We start from the raw sequence: 19,035 nt of genomic DNA, 5'->3' as shown, positions 1-19,035 counted from the left end.
CTGTAAATCCGCCACTGGGTACCTAGGTACCTACCCGCGGGTTCCGGTACGGGTCCGCTGCGCTAGCTCCGGAATCTATCTCGCTGAATCTGCCAACCGTCGCGAAGACATGTATGAATGAATGACTTACCTCGGGGTTAACGATGTACTCCTCGATCTGGCCTACGGCTTCCTTGAAGGCAGCAGTCTTGCAGGACTTGATGAGCTGCTCCTTGAACTCCTGATACGGCTTGATGTTGTTATCCTCGATCCAAGCACTGGTGACAATGGATCAGATTAGAAAAAGGTAGAAGTATCTGGTGAGTTGAACGGGCTTCTTTTCAGTAAATCACAGTTTTGCCTCGACCAATGAATAGTCTGTCGAGTCTGCCAATCAGTCCGCGAAAACAGACAAAGTCCGCGCGAAAGGGAAGCGGGGGCCTGGCCTTGGCCAGCAGGTCAAAAAATTTGGAGACCCCTGTCCAAATTTTGCGAGCGTCTAGCAGCGTGGGGATAAAATGCACTCAGGCCTTTCGCATATATGTATAATATGTATTATGTTCGAATTTGTTTAACATGAGCCCCGCACGCACCGCATCACAGACAGTCCACTCAAGTCGTACACGTAAACCCAATTTTTGGCATGGGAAAAGGAAGTGAAAGAAACGAAGGATTGGCCACAGCTCTCGAGTCAGAGTTTGGATACCCCTGCCCCACATTTTTACCTATTTTGTATCGCCTTTTTTTATTGGAGATAGGTAACCTTACAAAAATGCTGAAAAGGGATTCATATTTTGCTCATTTTCAGTCAATCACCTTGACACCTATGACTTTTTGTATACAGGGTAATTTTTGGACCGTTAGCCATATTGTGCGAGGTGATTAGGTAGGCCATACTGAACAACTTTTTCTATGGGACCAACTCCGAAATCACAAAAAAAAATCCCACCTTTTACCAGTGGTAACTACTGGGAATAAAAATTCCCAGTAGTTACCACTAAGCCGAGTTGGTGGTAACTAGTGGGACTTTTTCCCAGTTACGTGGTAAAAGATGGGAAAAAAATTCCCAGTAGTTACCACTGGTAAGAACTTGGTGGTAACTATAGTTCGTTTTTTTAGCATTAGAAATAAGGTAAACAATCTTGATGTGTCTTTTAATTGAAAAACACATTTTAAAAATAAGTTACGGCAAATATGTAACAATTATTAATCTAATACGATCATTTATATTCTTCTGCTTTCATAAGTAATAGTTTTAGATTCTTAAAACGCGTTTTTCAATTAAAAGACATGTCAAGATCGCTTACCTTCTTGCAAGTTCTTTCTAATGCTAAAAAAACGAACTATAGTGGAAATAACCCATGACTACCTATTAAATAAATAAAAAAGGCCCCCTACGCTATACCTATGCCAAAAAAATCCATCTCATGCCAAAAATGCCTTACATAATTTTGGAAAAGAACTAATACTTTTCAAATCGATCGATTTCTATCAAATAAAGAAACACCGCAAGGACTCTCGCTTTCACGTAAAATAAAACCGGCCAAGTGCGAGTCGGACTCGCAAACGAAGGGTTCCGTACCATTATCTACAAAAACGGTCACCCATCCAAGTATTACTGACCCCGCCCGACGTTGCTTAACTTCGGTCAAAAATCACGTTTGTTGTATGGGAGCCCCACTTAAATCTTTATTTTATTCTGTTTTAGTATTTGTTGTTATAGCGGCAACAGAAATACATCATCTGTGAAAATTTCAACTGTCTAGCTATCACGGTTCGTGAGATACAGCCTGGTGACAGACATACGGACGGACGGACGGACAGCGGAGTCTTAGTAATAGGGTCCCGTTTTACCCTTTGGGTACGGAACCCTAAAAAGCGGCCACGTGCCCATGAAGGGTTCCGTAGCAGCAAGTAACATAATAAAATTGCGGTTTACGAATTATGACGTATTTAAAAAAAAACTACTTACTAGATCTCGTTCAAACCAATTTTCGGTGGAAGTTTGCATGTAAGTACGCATCATATATATTTTTTAGTTTTATCATTCTCTTATTTTAGAAGTTACAGGGGGGGACACACATTTTACCACTTTGGAAGTGTCTCTCGCGCAAACTATTCAGTTTAGAAAAAAATGATATTAGAAACCTCAATATCATTTTTGAAGACCTATCCATAGATACCCCACAAGTATGGGTTTGATGAAAAAAAAATTTGAGTTTCAGTTCTAAGTATGGGGAACCCCCAAAATTTATTGTTTTTTTTTTCTATTTTTGTGTGAAAATCTTAATGTGGTTCACAGAATACATCTACTTACCAAGTTTCAACAGTATAGTTCTTATAGTTTCGGAAAAAAGTGGCTGTGACATACGGACGGACAGACAGACAGACATGACGAATCCGACGAAAAACGGAACCCTTATCCGTTTTTTGCCATTTGGCTACGGAACCCTAAAAACCGCATCGAAATCGGTCCATCCGTTGGAGAGCTACGATGCAACAGACAGACAAACATTGGCGTTAAACATATAACATCCCTCTTTTTGCGTCGGAGATTAAAGAAATTATGAAAGTAAAGTGTTAATAGAGACTTATAATGAAATAGTTATTTACGATACAAGTGCGAAAAACAGGAAATCCGCACGTGTATCATACAACGTTTTACAGTACATACTACATATCGCCCTTTACATTTTCGACGTAGTTACGTAATGTGCTTATTATAGCACAGTGTGTCGTAATGGAGCACCAGATGTACTGTAATATACCCCGTTTTCGAGTTAATGCACCTCATAGACGGCCCGACATTCTCTTGGTTGGTTTTTAGGAAACTGGAAACGGGTAACACGGGGTCTTCTTACACTGGTTTATTACATCGGTTTGGAGTTGGTCTGGTCGAGTTTTGTAACAATTAAAAAAGTTTAATTTACACTGATATAAAAGTGTGTTGTGAATTTACAAAATGATTTTTCATATTAGTATTTAGATTGTTAGTCTACTCGACAAGTTATCCGGGTGAGCTGTGGCAAAATGCCGAGACAAAGCGAGGAAGAAGAGAAGAGAGAGTCTACTCGACAAGTTCAAAACGGTGAAAAATAGAGATCATACTACCATACTACTCCTAAAAATACGTCTGATATCTCATTGGATTCGGAATGATGTATAGAAAAATGTACTCAAAGCGTTTATTAGCACACAACACTGTCAATAGTTATAGACAAAAAGACAAAAAAGGCGGAAAAACGAAGATAGAGTCTGTGCGGAAAGAGAAGAGTCGTGGAATGTGTATGGGGCCCAATACATTCCACGAATCTTCTCTTTCCGAACATAAGTACTCTATTTCTCATGCGTCAGGATGTTCAGTCCAGAGTCGTCTCTAAGGTAAGTTAGGGTCATTACATGTTGCCGGTCACCGTAGGCCCTAGACCACCATGTGGCTTTTGGCTTCTTCCATATTTTTTTTTTGCAGACTAATTGCCTGATCGTAAGCGATTACCGTGGCCCATGGGGATGTCCATGGGTTGTATGTGCGTTGGTAGTACACTTAGCTGTGCAAGGCAAGAAGTTTCTGAAAAACGCACAGTTGAGGAGCCTGCCACGTATCTTCCATGTTTGCCTGCTTGCTACCCTGTTTGGTGAATCAAAGGCTTGCCAAACAACATAGTTTTTGGGGCATCTTATCATATAGCCATACCATATCAACGAAGCTTTCTGTGACATTGTGATGGGTGCAACTTTAAATCTACCTCTGTTGTATTAATTTTAATTTAACCGAGTCTTGCTAGTCCTGCTGCCCACCTCAAGATGCTGAAATATTTTTCTTAGATTTTGTTTGTTTCCTTTTTACCATACGTGATAGCCAGTTTTAAGGCTCTTTTGTAGACTGCGTAGACACACCCCGGACACTGGCGATCAAATGTATGAAACAAACTCGTTCCTACGCACACAGTCTAAGCTCGTGTAGGTGAATGGTGAACGCGTACCTTGCTTGTGTGAGTGAGATAAGACGTGCTAGGGTTCCCGCCATTTTGTTGTCAAGTTCGATGACCTCAATGACTCAAAACTCATTGCGCGTATTAGGAAGAAATAAGAATCGTATTATGCTGTAAGGGGGGTATCTAAGCTCGATTTATACAAAAGTTTCCTATTTTGAATCGGTTTAAACGAAGTAACAAAATTTTTGTAAGGAAATTCAGGCCACAAAAATATTACGTAAGTTGAAAACATGATTTTTTGTTCATATAGATATTTTGTTGTTTTCAGTGTGATCTGATAGGTTTTGTAAATATTTGTTTAATATTTGAATATTTTACGTGGCCTCCGCTCTGCGCACCGCGTCGTCGCGTCCTTGCCAGCCGGTAACTGTGAGGTAACCGAGAGCGGGTGGGCGGCACTTTCAACGGGAGGCAGGGAGTGTCCATCTGTCCATACTGTACGTTAGTACTATTTATTATACTGTGGCGTAGAGTACTTGAGGACACCAGAGCTCTCCAATTTTGCCAGCCAGTATTGACTCTGAGGGTAACGCTGGATTCAATAGCACTAACAACCGTCATGATTGGTTTGAAATATTTGATGAAGTTGATCCTCTGATAGACTAGGCCTCATTGGGGTAGTATGACCATCAAAGTTGCAATCTAGATACACACTCTTACTTGTGCGGATTGACATTCAATTTCTTTCCAGGGATGCCTCCATTATTCTAGAGTGGTTTGCAGTTGGTCTCTTTAATCAATGAATAATGTTGTTCCCATGTAAAACACATCATGGAAAAGGACTTTGGATATGTTTTGTGAGATAATCCATAAGTTGAAGATGGGCTTAATGCTAAACCTTGATGAATGAATGACATCATTAAGAGAATCAATTTACAACCTAGCTTTCAATATGTTAGACTTTGAAATTTTAAACCATTTTTATCATATCCACTTTTGTGTTGATAATATAATTTTTCGTTGGTCCTACTCCAACAGAAACAGGTCTCCAAAATTGGCCACAGTAGCAGATTTTCAGTGGTGACCGCCCCAGGGCCCTGTAGTAAGTACTACCAGCACTCAGCACCCGTCATATAGACTCCTGCCCCTAATATCTGGCCGCCCTAGCCCCGGTCCTACTGGGCCTTAGGGCAAATCCGCCACTGTTTAGCAATCTACCTTTTTAGAATGTAGTCTTAACAGCTAAGATTCCTGAAGACTATGAGACACTTGAATAAGCTTCGATGATATAATGTATCTTTCACTCTTTCATGATATAGGAAATGGTTTACATCTTCTTCTTCGTTGTTCCCTCATGACTGAGGATCATGACCAACAACTATGTCCCTCCATTTAACGCGATCAAGGACTATGTGGGCTGTCCTCTGCATGGAACCACATGTTTGTCTAATGGAATCTGACCATCTTGCAGGGGCTCTTCCTCTAGCACGCTTGCCTTTAACTTGCCCCAGTATGATGTCGTGTTTGAGGCTGTGGTGTGGCCATCGGATTATGCGCCCAAAGATTTTATGCTGATTTTTAACTTACGAAACAGAAAATTGCCATTTAAGAGCTAAGTACAGTGAATACATTGCATGACAACATATGTGACTTTCCATTAGAGAAGGGTCCTTATGCTTCACATTTATAAGGATGTTTCTATCAGAATTTCTTCAAATGGAAACATCCTTATTGCACTTGAAGCATAAGGAAGGTTAGGAAGGACACTTCTGTGATGGAAAGCCACATATTATTTGGAAGCATATTATAAGGTTGAATATGGTTATTGAACCTAGCCAGGCCCTATCTAAATAACATAGCAACAAGAGTAAACATTAAAATGTCAACAAGATTTTAATATTAACAGAAAAACGTTTCGGTCGGACACTAATTAACACCTGCATGCTCACTGGCAACACTTCATATCTAATAAATAGTAATTTCGTCAGATTTTGTTTGAAATTTAGATTTAAAAAAAGGTATGAAAATAAAAACCGGCCAAGTGCGAGTCGGAGTAGTCGGACTCGCGCATGAAGGGTTCCGTACCATAACGCAAAAAACGACAAAAATATCACGTTTGTTGTATAGGAGCCCCACTTAAATATTTATTTTATTTTGTTTTTATTAGTATTTGTTGCTATAGTGGCAACAGAAATACATCATCTGTGAAAATTTCAACTGTCTAGCTATCACGGTTCATGAGTTACAGCCTGGTGACAGACAGACCGACGGACGGACGGACGGACAGCGGAATCTTAATATCCCGTTTTTACCCTTTGGGTATGGAACACTAAAAAGATTTCTTGGACTTCTCTAACTTGTCAATTAGCCTTATTTAGATGGAGTAAGTAAAGAAAATAATTTTATTATGATGTTGGTGTTACCAGCTTATTGTTAGAAAAAGATAGATTTTTGCCTTTAAAACAACTCTTGTAAAAAAATATTTATTAAAAGCACAATTGTGTAACACTCGTATGAGCTAGGTTAGGACCTATATCATTTGAATTGAGTTGATACATACATGACATTGACAACAGGTATGTCCGAAAACACCTGATCTAAATATCAATATGTATAACAACTACATAGCTTACATTTGTCTAGTGGAAATTTATAAGATACTTACTAGTTATTGGTGCCGAAGAAGTAGATGCATTGCACAGCCGACTTTTTCGGGGGCTTGGACAGCTCAGGAGTCGGGATGGCTACCTGAAACCACCATCATTTCTTGTTAGTTCTGACAGAGGTTAGGCTCATAACCAAAGCATCATAACACGCCTATTAACAGTTCCCTCGCTTTTACTCTACGACGTTATCAAAACAGAGTCTAGAGGACGCCAACGCCAATCTGAATGGCCAAGCTTACACGTAATAATAGATTTCCCGCCTATACCTTTTACAAAAAAAAATCTGGTTCGAGTGATCAACAAACATTGAAAATGCTGTTTACAATCAACAAGTACATAATGTTTTTAATGGGAACTTTATACTATATAGGTCTTCAGAAATATCAGGATAACTTACCCGGCCGGGCCACGGGCTGAAACCCTTCATTTTTGCCCTGAAACAAACACATAACCGGTTATATTAAACTGTAGACTTCATGTTAACTTTAATACTTGATTTCAGTCTAGTATTTTGGTACATACCACACTAAATCACCAAGTTTATATTCGATAGACATGGTACACAACTGCTCAAACTGAATTTCCACGACGAACTAAATTAAAAAATTGAAGGAAAGGGGCAAGCCGGGTAAGTTTTGTCGTTTGCGCGTCTCCTGTATCTATGGTTGCTGTCCAAAAACCGGTAATGTCACCCTTAAGTTACGCGCTGTTTACACGACTTTTGAGAACAAATTTACACGACCGGACTGAATCTACAAGTGTAAGCTCAGCATAAGATTAAAAACTGAGAAAAATTGTTTATGGTTTCGGAAAGCTGTTTGAGTAATTCTTTAAATCGTTATTTTATTCAGCATTTTACTATGTGGACTAGCGTTTTTAGCTTTAACACGAACGGGTAAGTCATTTTCAGCTGTTTTGACTATTCCTTGTGCCGCCAAAGTTGAACGAAAACAATATTATTTATTGTTTAATTGAAATATAAACGATGATTTAAATAGTTAATTTCCAATCAAAATGTCAAAAAGATTTTTTCCTCAACAGCCTGGTGAAAGAAAGAAGGCTAAGTTAGATATTACCATATCAGATCACAATTTTCCTCTTAGTCAAAATGCAGCTGCGAATAATGGTATGTTAGATAAATTTTACTACACTCCTATACTGTACCTCACTAGTTACCCTAATCTTTTAATACGTTATCTCAAATAAAAGCGATTTTCTAAATAAATTAGATTTTCTCAAACACTACTAGGTTATAACAACCATTTATGTTTTTCAAGATTTCGATAACTGGGGAGACGACAATGACGACGAGATGCTGCTCATGGCGAGCCAGGCGTGCGAGCAGGCCTACGGCAACAACACCACCCTGCCAGACTTCAGCCTCTGTATGCAGCCGGGTGCTACCAGCACCCAAATGTTTCCAGAACCTGGCCCTAGTAAAGAATTCACGTTTAAAAAACCAACCGTAAACTCCCCACACCTAACATCTACCCATTTAAAGGATAAGTGTAGTAGAATCTCCTCTCCTCTACCCGGTATGTCATCAAAAGTAATATCAAATGGAGATACAATGAAATACAATGATGATTTAATCTATAATGACAAGGTATATAAAGGGCAAGACCCGGACCATGTTTATCGACAACTCCTCCAGTTACAAGAGGAGAATGCTAAATTGAAGTCGGAGAATGGGAAATTAATGGATAAGTGTGTGACGAAGGAAGGTGAGGCGTCTATTCTTCGGACACAGCTCAAATCTTGTCAGGTGTCTGTAGATAATGCTAGAATGGAGAAGATTAAAGCTCAAGAGAAGGTGCAGATTGAATGGACTGAGAAGTTAGCAGCTGTTAATGGACAAATGCATGATTTGAGGACACAGTTGGATTTTAAGGTAACAATGTTTTACTATTAATAAATAATCCCATAGTCCGAGTTCTCTCTGGGGTCACGCCTCCATGTGTTTTGTGTCTCAAGAGTTCTTATAAATCAGTCCTTGTAAAACACAATCCTTGCTAAAACTAAAAGCATTTTTTTTTTATTACAATGTAGGTGAACCTGAATAAGGTGTAAAATTATGTACTGATTTAAATAGTTCTCATCTCATCAGTAATTAAATTATATTTTTTACAGAATTTGGAAATAATCAGCATTAAGGAGAGATGCAGGATGCTAGAATCCACCAAAGTGAAATTAACTCAGGTCACAGTTCCAAATAATGAAATATCAAGGTAAAATAGTTTGGTTTTTTAATCAGACTTCCGTGTTGTATCTTCATATAGCCCTTTAACTTTGGATCCAAAGCATGCTATTGAGACTAGTGAGATTTAGTTTAGATTTGATTAGTATAATTATAGAAAAACCTGTGGAATAATTTCATAATCATACTAAGTCTCATTTCTTATTATAAGTAGGTTTTTTCCACTTAAGAAACATTATGTTTAAATTACATTATGCCAGTGCCAAATAAATGATAATAAAAATTCTAATCAACGCACACATTTTCCAGCCACCGGCACAACAATATAAGCTCCCATCACAACATGTCTCTAACCCAGAGGAGGGTAAAGACATCTTCTGCTGCCGCTCAGACTGACAGCAAGGCACACTTCTTGAAGCTACACAAATCACACAATTCTGGTATGTAGAAAATCAAGAAATAAGAATTTTCTAATTTAAACTGTCATGAGACATACTAACATTACGCGAGTGACTAAAAACACGTGAGTTAAACCATAAAATTAGTTTAAATAAGCAATTTAGTACGTAAAATCACACCAGAGTCGAACCACGATAAGTTTTTCTGAAAAATTTAAATGTATGCAAACTATTCTGGTATGTAATGTTATGTTACATTTACATGCTTGCCCAGACTTGGCAAGCGTGTGTGATGTGTGTTCAAAAACCCAACACTGGCCCGGATAGGCGACAAGCTCACGCAAGCCAAGCCAAACACCCCCGTTTACACGCTTGTTATTGTGGACCAGGGCTCGGAACCGGTTTTTTTCAAAACCCCGAGATAGCCCAATATTTTTAACTATTTTATGCTCTTTACGTAGGACTGAATCATGTATTTAGGTAACAACTTCGTATTATTAGATTGTCCTATTAAAAATTAAATAATAAACCAAAAATATTACTGGTATTTTTTGTATGAAGAAAAAATTGTTGTGGACGCTTGTCGAGACTTGCCAAGCGGGTAAATATAGCATTAAAGTAGTTGTAGGTAGGACCTATTTTTGAGGAGAAATTATGAAAGATGTTAAATACATAGATAGGTCTGTACAGTCAACGGTAAAAATATGGGTGTACAAATCATTTCAAAAATATGTCCCATAACTCTTATGTCAGTGAATTAAGAACTATGGGACATATTTTTGAGTAAGTTGTCTACACCCATATTTTTACCGTTGACTGTACAATTTCTTGACATAATAACATGAGTAAAAAATATGTCAAAGTACTAAGAACATTGTCTTATGACACTGCTTAAGAAACATTTTCAATTGTCATGCATTAAGACTATTTTTATTCTTTTCAGCAACACCAAACCTCACCAGCCTACTCCCCTCAATCCTCGAGCCCACAACCGAGCAGCCCTCACTACTGGACTACAACGAGAAGCTGCAAACCGACCTGGACCAGTCACAGCGCCCCTGTCGGGTCTTTAGCACCTTCCATCGGGTCCCAGCCAATAAGGTGTTAAGACTGAGAAATGGAAATATGAGTATTGGGTGTATACATGAGGATTTGACTAGTATAACTAATGGGGAGAATGTAGCGGAAAAATTTGATAAGGTAATTAATTTCTGTATTTAAAAAGCTTGCCGGGTACACACGTAACTATAAATCGTAGCGATTAATCTGTGCAGTCCGATTTGCGCAGTTTTATCTACCGTGTGTATGACAAATCGTTGTCGATTATCGTAACGATTTGTCATACACGGTAGATAAAACTGCGCAAATCGGACTGCACGGATTAATCGCTACGATTTATAGTTAACGTGTGTAGCCGGGGTTATACAAATCGACCTGAGCCAATTCCAGGCTACCAAGGGTGGAAACCGAAAACCGGTAATTGAATTAACCGGTTTTCATTTAGGTCACTTGAAGCTTACGACTTTTTTATTTCTTTAAACTACTTATTTATTTTTGATTAATAATAAAAATATAATGTCGTGAAGTAGGTACGTACTGAAGGAGACTTAGGACGTTAGTTCTTTAGAGATAATAGTAAAACCGGTTTCGTGTCCTACCGGTTAGTATGATTAAATTCAAGGCAGAGAGAGATACTTTTTAGGGTTCTATAACTACCCGAAGGGGATTTGGAAACCTATTACTAAGCTTACACTGTCTGCCTGTCAGCGTGCTCTTGCCTATCTCAGGATTCTAGGTTGTTTGTTTTTTTCTGTGAGGGTCTACGACAATGCCATGCCATCAGCTAAATTATTTTAGTAACGTCATTTAATCTTCTTTTTAGGGTTCCGTACCCAAAGGGTAAATCCAGGACCTTATTACTAAGACTCCACTGTCCGTCTGTCACTAGGCTGTATCTCATGAACGACAATAGACAGTTGAAATTTTCACAAATGATGTATTTCTATTGCCGCTAAAACAACAAATACTAAAAAGTACGGAACCCTTGGTGGGCGAGTCCGACTTGCACTTGACCGGTTTTTCTATTTTCTTAAACGTTTGTGCCTTACAATTCAATTGTCCCACAGGTCGTGAAAGCAACATGCGCCGTACTCACACAAGTGCAACAGCAGTTAAAGGAAGTGCAGTCCCGCGCTACGACTGCATTCCAACGGGACATGGACCAGCGGTACATCGACGTTTCCGGTACATTTGTACCGGTACCGAGGCGGAGCTTACTCTCGGGCAGGTTAGTCAAATAGTCGACCAAGCGAAGAGAGATCTCACAGGGTGTTTTTATATCTTAAGCATTGTTGATCCAATTTATTTTAAATCAGGTAAGAAACATAATAGTTTAAATGATTTTTTTTAAATTGAAATATGAATAAAATTGGCATTTAGGTTAAGGAACCCCGAACATTAATATAATAATATAGCCCCCGGAACAAAATCCATCGGTTGTGAGACAAGGGGACTAAGACTGTTAAATCACAAATCATACGAGATAGTATAGACGGTAGTATGTTTCGTCCCTCTAGCGGCTCTAGCGCAATACCGACTGAAAAAAGATGATGTAGTATTGTGGATTTTCTGGTAATAACTTTGATTGTATTTTTCAGAGCACTATACAAAGAAGAGCAAGGCATACTTGCGCGGCGTATGGTGGCCACTATAGCGTTCCTTCTCGACCGCTCAACCAAGATAGTTCCAAAGGAACAAGTCAAAAAGATAACTCAAAATGTGAACGATGGAATTTTACATGTTTTAAGCGATGTCTGCTCGTTACTAGACGCCACGGTTAGTATTAAAAAAATAATAAAAAATGTTTATTTCAGATCTTTTTTTTTTACAATCCATATTTGTGTTAGTCTACTTATATCTAAACTTAAAAACTACATGTTAGTAAATATGTGTGAATACATAATTAAATTAGAATGCTACGTTGCCCTACCCGTCACAATACTGACCCAATATTTTAATATTGGACAGTCGAGGCGTCCAGCCACCATCCTCAGGATGTTGTTATTACTGTCTCTCACTCGTCGCAGCAAAGAGGCTACTCTCTTGCGTCTGATGGCATGGAAGCCATCGTGTGCGCCTCGGCAAACATGCCTGACGCACTGCAGCGACGAGGCAGCTTTAACAACATCCTGAAGATATTATTGTACTGTATACGAAGCGTGTTGTAAACGCGCTTCGTATGTTTCACCCATAGACTGCACGAGTAGAAGGATGTACAAAACGCTTTAAATAGTGTAAGCTTCATTTCCTTCGTACATCGTGCAAATCTACGGATGAGCATTTTGCCTCTGATGGCTAGGGCCCTTCTCTCTCTTTCAATATCAAGGTCATCCTCTAAATTCTCTGTGACTATGTGCCTTAGATACTGAAACTGTTTTACCATTTTAAGCGCTACACCTCCCAACATGAGCGAAGGTACAATTTGTGGATTATATTTACGGGCTCTGAAAACCACCATCACACTTTTACTCGCATTATACCTAAGGCCATGTTGGTCCGCGTAACTCTCACATTTTCTCAGCAGCTTTCTATCGAATTGATTGAGGGACCAAGCAGCACCATGTCATCAGCATAACTTATGTTATTGACACACACATTATCTATATGACAACCGACATGCATGCTGCTCAGTTCCTCAATCAGCTCGTTGACGTATTCTTTACGTATGTACGTATTAGATTTAATATCCGAAAATTTCAGCGCCATCTACTTCAGCTCTAAACTTTGCGGTGGCAAAGTTTTACATTTCACTACACGCTTTAGTATTCTTATCTTCTTGTTCAACAGGTAATGAAGGTCACAGAAGGAATCCTTCTGTTACCTTCATGAGAAGGATAAGAATATACTATACATTTTGTCAACAAATAACCTTGACGGTAAATCAATGATCCCAATTATCACAAAATTCTTTTATCTTCCAGTGTTGCGCCACGCTTTACAACGGCCTCCTCTACTCCACCACCCTCCTACCCCTCCGCACCCTCCTCAAACCCCTCATCTCGTGCCGCCCCATGCCGTCCGTCTCCTGCCAGATATTGAGGGTGCTGAGGAGAACAAATGAGGAGGTTTGTGGCGGAAGTGGGAATATGAGGATGGATTTGGAGCAGGGAGTGTTACTTTATAAGAAAGGTAAGATATTGGAGCTAGCTCTTGTTACGAAGAAGTTCCGTTTTGAATCCCTGATACCGAAATAACAGCCTAATTTTGCAAATGCACTACACAATCATCACACTCATAAGCAGTATCAATTTCGTACTAAAATAATATCCCTGGGCTGTTATTTTCACCGAGATTTCTTCAAAAAAGGAAAGATCGGGTTTGGAAGGAACCGACAATGCCTCTTACCATCAGACGGTCTGTGTGCGTGTTTGCCACCGACGTGACGACCAAGATCCGTCATCCCACCAACTCTTTCTCTCGGACTGCCACGACTATCCAAGGAATGCCACTACTGCCTAATTTGAATCTGATCGTTAATAACCCCAACATTTTTGTATGCAGCCGACAATTACATTCAAAATTCATTCACTTAGTTTATTTATTTTTTTAAGTTACAAATCTCCAACCCGCCTTTCAGATTCGTGCCATCTACACGTCCTCCTGAAGCAGATCGAAGTGGCGCTGAAGTGTATAGAGAGGCAGAACTTAGTTTCAGAGGCGCTCACTACAGCGCAGGACCTACTAGGATTCTATAGCAACTATAACGCTAGGCATAACACACAGGAAAACAGGTGATTACATGAGTTTTTTTTTTTTTGAAAAAATATTTGATATTTTTTTATATAAATGCTAAGCTAGTTCCTTTTAACCAGGGTTCGTAACCGGTGAACTTTTCACACTAACCGGTTTGTAATTTCGATTAATTGAGGTTTATGATTGTTTGCGTTTTCATAAATAAAAGACTAGTAAAAACAAAATTAAGAAATAAAGTGTGAAATATTTTCAAAATAGTAAAAACCTGTTCCGATGTCTGGTTAAAACGAACTTCCCTTGTATCACATCCCTTTACTACTGAATACAGCCACATAACAAAAAATCATATCAATCATAGATATTAAACCAGCCGGAAAAGTAATTGATTATTTCCAATTTTCAATGTTTCAGTTTTTCTGTATTTTCAACTACCTATTTCAGGTGTGATTGTCAACTCGTGCTGGTGCAAGTCCTAGTATACGCCCTGAGGATATCCTCTCTCATGTTGAAGGCTTGTCAGTCATCTAAAGGTCAGTACAATTCCAGAAACCGGTTTTTAAAGAGCTTTACATAATGATTTCTATGTTTTAAGAGACCCGCTCGTTGTCCAGTCCCGTTACCGGTTAATTAGCATTTAAATTTGGATAGAATTCGAAATATAGCTGTGTTTACCGGTATATTTTGAACCAAGCTTTTAACGAGTTCTTATAATGACTTACTATTCATATTTCTAGATTTTACTTGCCATCCACTTGAATTATAACGGACCATACAGAGCCTATCGCGAACAATTTCTTTCGTTTCTTCATCTATTTGCCGTTTTGCAAATAACGAAATTTTTAGATTTTAACCGTGTAGGCCCGCAGTTCCACATCTGGAGACCAGGGCTCGGAACCGGTATTGAAATACCTGTTAATATCGTTCCAAAACCGTTATATTATTTCGTTCATTAAAAACGGTTAATTGATGGAACGCGAACTAAAAAATTACGTACTCTCTCCTAACCGGTAAGAAGAGGGAACGGAACTTTATGGTTCGCAGGGAACGATATAATACCGGTTAATCATGGCTTTCGGAGACTCGGTTAAACTCGTTGTCATACGTGAAAGAGATAGCTATACTTACTCGTTCTATCTCGCTTCGATATTTTCAATTTAACCGGTTAATTTCGTTCCACAAAAAAGGAAAGCCATCGAATTAGGCATAAATCAGTATCTTAATAGAACAGTTCTTTAACCGGTAACCGCAAACGATAACGAAATCCTTTTCGTTCCCGGGTGAATGAATGAAACCGGTTTGAAAAATAAAACGGTTTCCGAGCCCTGCTGGAGACCCCATCAGTGTGATAACCGGTTTTACCTCGCTTTAGGAGGTAATGTTAAATTTTTCTTTTAATAAAAAAATTGCATTGTCAACAGATCCTTTTTCGTCATCGCTTCTATCAGTATGTCGCGGGGGCATATTAGTGTTACACGTGCGAGTGTCGCGCGACGTCGAGTTCACCTCACAGCTCGGGAGCGCCGAAGGACCCGCGCTGGAATTCGTTGAGACCATGAGGGGCTTCAAACAATCTGAGATGTTTGGTAAGTGGAGCTCCTTTTGGTGTATTCCCATTTGTCTCCGCCGCCATACATGAAGCGAGAACAAATGGGAATGATTTTGTATGCAGCGCCTATTCCCATCTGTTCCCGGTGACGACAACTGGGAATACATCCTCCTTTTACAAACTTTTCCTTAAATTTATTATGTTCTAATGAGCTTGGTGGCCCAAACGCGGTACTTGGCTTGAAAATTTATAGCTTTTGTAGTGCAACCTAAATTGGTCTCAAAGAAGATATTACTAGACGAGTGGCCTAGACACTCCTGACTTCGGGCAAACTCGGCTCCGTTCGGCTCAGGTGCACGACCACAGATAAGATAATGACTTGAATTTTGACAACCCTAAATAGCCGAAAGGGATAGTGCCATACATTAGAAAGGGATAGCATGATTCGTCCCTGAATCGCTGTCAAACTTCGGTTTTGTAGGAAGTGTCCTTTCTGTACGGTAGTAAGCTACTATTATTTATTCTTTGGTATTACATTCTAGACATAAATGTAATAATTTAGAAAATCTGCAAAAACCAATCGTCTGTAATTCAAAGTTACGGCTCGGCCACGACATCGAGCGACTTGCGACGGCGGCAGCGATAACCATAGGTTGGAGCGTGACACAGCGATCGGACCTTTCGCTCGATGTCGTGGCCGAGCCGTTATGAAAGGTCTCCTAAGCCCATTTTCTCGTAGCTGTCTTCAGAGCTCCATTTATAAATCTCCTTGTATATCACTAATGCATAATTAAAATTCCCAATAAAGTTTAACAATACTTAGGTAATTTCCTGACTTAACTAAACATAATATATTGGTGCAGAAAACATGTTGATTGAGTTAGCGGGGACATTCCAATGCGCGACGGAGGATTCGCCGCCATCTTACCACAGACAAGCGTGGATCAAGAGCTTCGACGCCTTCTCTCTGGCCGACTGATTTTTATCAAAAAGTGATCAATAGTAGAAAATATAGAGTTAGAGTTAGACCAAAAAAAGTCTGCAACGATTTTGATAGCATACGCAGTGCCAGTGTTATTTATACGTCATAATTTTATAGAATTTTGACATTTAAAACAACACTTGCACTGCGTGTGCTATTAAAAACGTTGCAGACTTATCTTGGTCTAACTCACATTCGTGTTGTAGTTCTCTATGGTGTAGACAGCGCTGTACGGCTGTCAAAAGTTGACGTTTAACAATCCAGTTACCACAAAAGATGTATCTCGTATACGACACCGTACAGCGCCATCTACTTTATCTGTCGATAATTCTTACAACCAACCATTATTGAAAATATACTTACCTGAATAAAAACTGATTGAACAGTAATCGATTTCTAAAGTAAGGTCGAGAATCAGAAATAATTTCGTACATTGACTGGTCACTGGAAGAATCTGTCACTGTGAAACTGTAAGTTGGTGAGTGGTGACTGTAAATTAGTTAACTGCGTACAAGGGGCTGTCCATAAATTACGTCATCGATTTTTGACGATTTTTGACCCCCCCTATAATCATCCAAAAATCATGCTTCAAATGACATGCTACCGTCATCCGATGTCCAGACCCCCCCCCCCCCCTAATTTGAAATGACGTAATTTATGAATAGCCCCCAAACGTTGATGTACGAAATTATTTTTATTAGTTCTACTTTGTACTGAATGTAATGAATTGTAGTTGTGTATTTATCTTGTAAATATTGTATATTGAACTATTTTAGTTGATTAAAAAATGTAATACTTACCTGATAACTTTTACTATTTTAACACTGGTACTATAGCGGGTATCACAAGTAAGATAACTGAATGGCAGACAATAATGAATCCTAAATTAATGACTTAAAGGTTGAAATTGGAATACTTTTGTAAGTAGGTTGTTAAATTGATATAAAACATACAGATCTTCAAGAATTAAATTTATTTTCAATTATAAATAAGTTTCTTTTACACAGTGAACCATTTTATCTATAAATAGGAATGTAGTAGAATTAGAAAATACTTCAAAACCACCTCATCTAACAATCTAAATACGTTTTAAACTCCAAAAGATCAAATTCTATAAATTACTTTTCTGTAAATACGTAATTACAGATGTGAGCAATCCTTTGCCATCGGTATTTTCTCGGAAACGTTCGTATTTGTCAAACAAAACAATCAAACTCACATCAGTACTTTTTGTACCGAGACTGACTGAAATAGTTAGTTACGTTCGTTCGTACGTTTCCGTGAAAATACGATGGAAAATTAGTGTTGTGAATAACGCTTATTTTTAGGCTTAAAAACTCGAGCCCTCAAGACTAGTGATCCAAAAGACTCGAGCCTTTGGAGCTCTATTTTTTAGGGCTCACCTCATCTCTTGACGCCTAAAAGGCTAAAAGCCTATTTATTAGCTCTTTAGCCCCCGAGCCTAGTTCTATTTAAGAGCCTATCTACTCTTGGGGCTAATAACCTTATTAAGCCCCTAAAAAAAGCCTATTTAGCTCTTTAGCCCCAAGCCTTAATAAGGTTCTTAGCTCCAAGAGTCTAGGATCTTAAATAGAACTAGGCTCAGGGGCTAAAGAGCTAAATAGGCTTTTAGCCTTTTAGGCGTCAAGAAATGAGGCGAGCCCTAAAAAAAGAGCTAAAAGGCTCGAGTCCTTTGGATCACTACTCAAGACTCGTAAGTCTTGAAGACTCGACTATATATTTTTTTATTTTACGCGTATGGATGTAAGAAATCGTCTTTGCTGCCCTTGAAGCGTTAAGCCTCGAGAGTCTTAAGGGTTCGAGTCTTTAAGTCTCGAAGTGAGCGTTATTCACAACACTATGGAAAATAATTAGACACTACATCTGTACAATGCTTTTGACATTTAATTGTGCAAGCTGATACAATAAGTCTGTACTTATAAATTATTATAAAACAAATTAGGATTTTAAAATAAACTTTAACAACATATTCGATAAGATAAATGCTTAATGTTAGCACATCATTATAATATTTGTAAAGAAAATAAATAATTGTATGTATTACTTATTAGAGTTATTAGCAGACTAACATGTTACTAAGCATTTACCCATTAAGGTGAAAGTACCAGTGAACAGTTTAAAAAACCATGGTTGCAAAATAATCTAACAATATAGTAAGTTACAGTGTCTACTTTACTTTTACCTATTATACTGACTTAGTGCATTCAATCTAATACACAGTAATCGGAAATTTTGTGGTAAAAATGGGTTTATCTGGTTAACCTTACCAGCCCCTTACCTCTTACTCCTTTTCCAGGCCGCACCAATCTTTTAAGGTTTTCCCAAAAAATTCAAACATACTCCAATTAATCCATATTTGGTGAGTCATTTAAAGACAAGTCACATTTCCCAAAATTGCAATTTAATTTGAACCTTAAATCGTAATACTAAAGTTGAAATTCTAGTGGCCCGTATGTTGTCGATAAATCGTACTATACCTGGAAAAGGGTTAACTTACTAAAAAGCTTAGTAAATGAGTACTGGCATCCCATAACTACTGAACCTGCTTTACCGCAAAAT

General features: G+C 38.6%; 2 protein-coding genes and 1 long non-coding RNA gene across 3 annotated transcripts in view; 1 reads left to right on the top strand and 2 right to left on the bottom strand.

Annotated features, from left to right (window-relative positions):
• LOC134794720 (cytokine-like nuclear factor N-PAC) overlaps positions 1 to 7,266 on the bottom strand; it is an 86,991-nt gene extending 79,725 nt beyond the window's left edge. The window contains exons 1-4 of the mRNA XM_063766506.1: positions 7,103 to 7,266; positions 6,978 to 7,014; positions 6,580 to 6,662; positions 131 to 257 (exon numbers count right to left, since the gene is read on the bottom strand). Of these exons, the coding sequence (XP_063622576.1) occupies positions 131 to 257; positions 6,580 to 6,662; positions 6,978 to 7,014; positions 7,103 to 7,137 (282 nt within the window). The 5' untranslated portion in view covers positions 7,138 to 7,266. The remainder of the gene's footprint in view (positions 1 to 130; positions 258 to 6,579; positions 6,663 to 6,977; positions 7,015 to 7,102) is intronic.
• A 231-nt stretch (positions 7,267 to 7,497) lies between these two features.
• Positions 7,498 to 16,490, top strand: LOC134794721 (uncharacterized). Its single transcript, XM_063766507.1, has 12 exons — positions 7,498 to 7,706; positions 7,858 to 8,471; positions 8,711 to 8,808; positions 9,087 to 9,217; positions 10,119 to 10,375; positions 11,302 to 11,462; positions 11,833 to 12,010; positions 13,156 to 13,363; positions 13,812 to 13,965; positions 14,369 to 14,457; positions 15,346 to 15,510; positions 16,337 to 16,490. The coding sequence occupies exons 1-12, from the start codon at positions 7,595 to 7,597 to the stop codon at positions 16,450 to 16,452; spliced, it is 2,283 nt and encodes a 760-aa protein (XP_063622577.1). The 5' UTR covers positions 7,498 to 7,594; the 3' UTR covers positions 16,453 to 16,490.
• A 923-nt stretch (positions 16,491 to 17,413) lies between these two features.
• LOC134794724 (uncharacterized) lies at positions 17,414 to 18,578 on the bottom strand. Its single transcript, XR_010144712.1, has 2 exons — positions 17,944 to 18,578; positions 17,414 to 17,889 (listed from the first exon to the last, which is right to left on the bottom strand). It is a non-coding gene; the product is annotated as an uncharacterized LOC134794724 (long non-coding RNA).
• Between the last annotated feature and the right edge of the window lie 457 nt (positions 18,579 to 19,035).

This window comes from Cydia splendana, chromosome 11 (assembly GCF_910591565.1).
Source record: "Cydia splendana chromosome 11, ilCydSple1.2, whole genome shotgun sequence".
Classification (NCBI taxonomy): Eukaryota; Metazoa; Arthropoda; class Insecta; order Lepidoptera; family Tortricidae; genus Cydia; species Cydia splendana.
The sequence above is the reverse complement of the archived record's forward strand: the minus strand, read 5'-3'. Positions and strand labels throughout refer to the sequence as shown.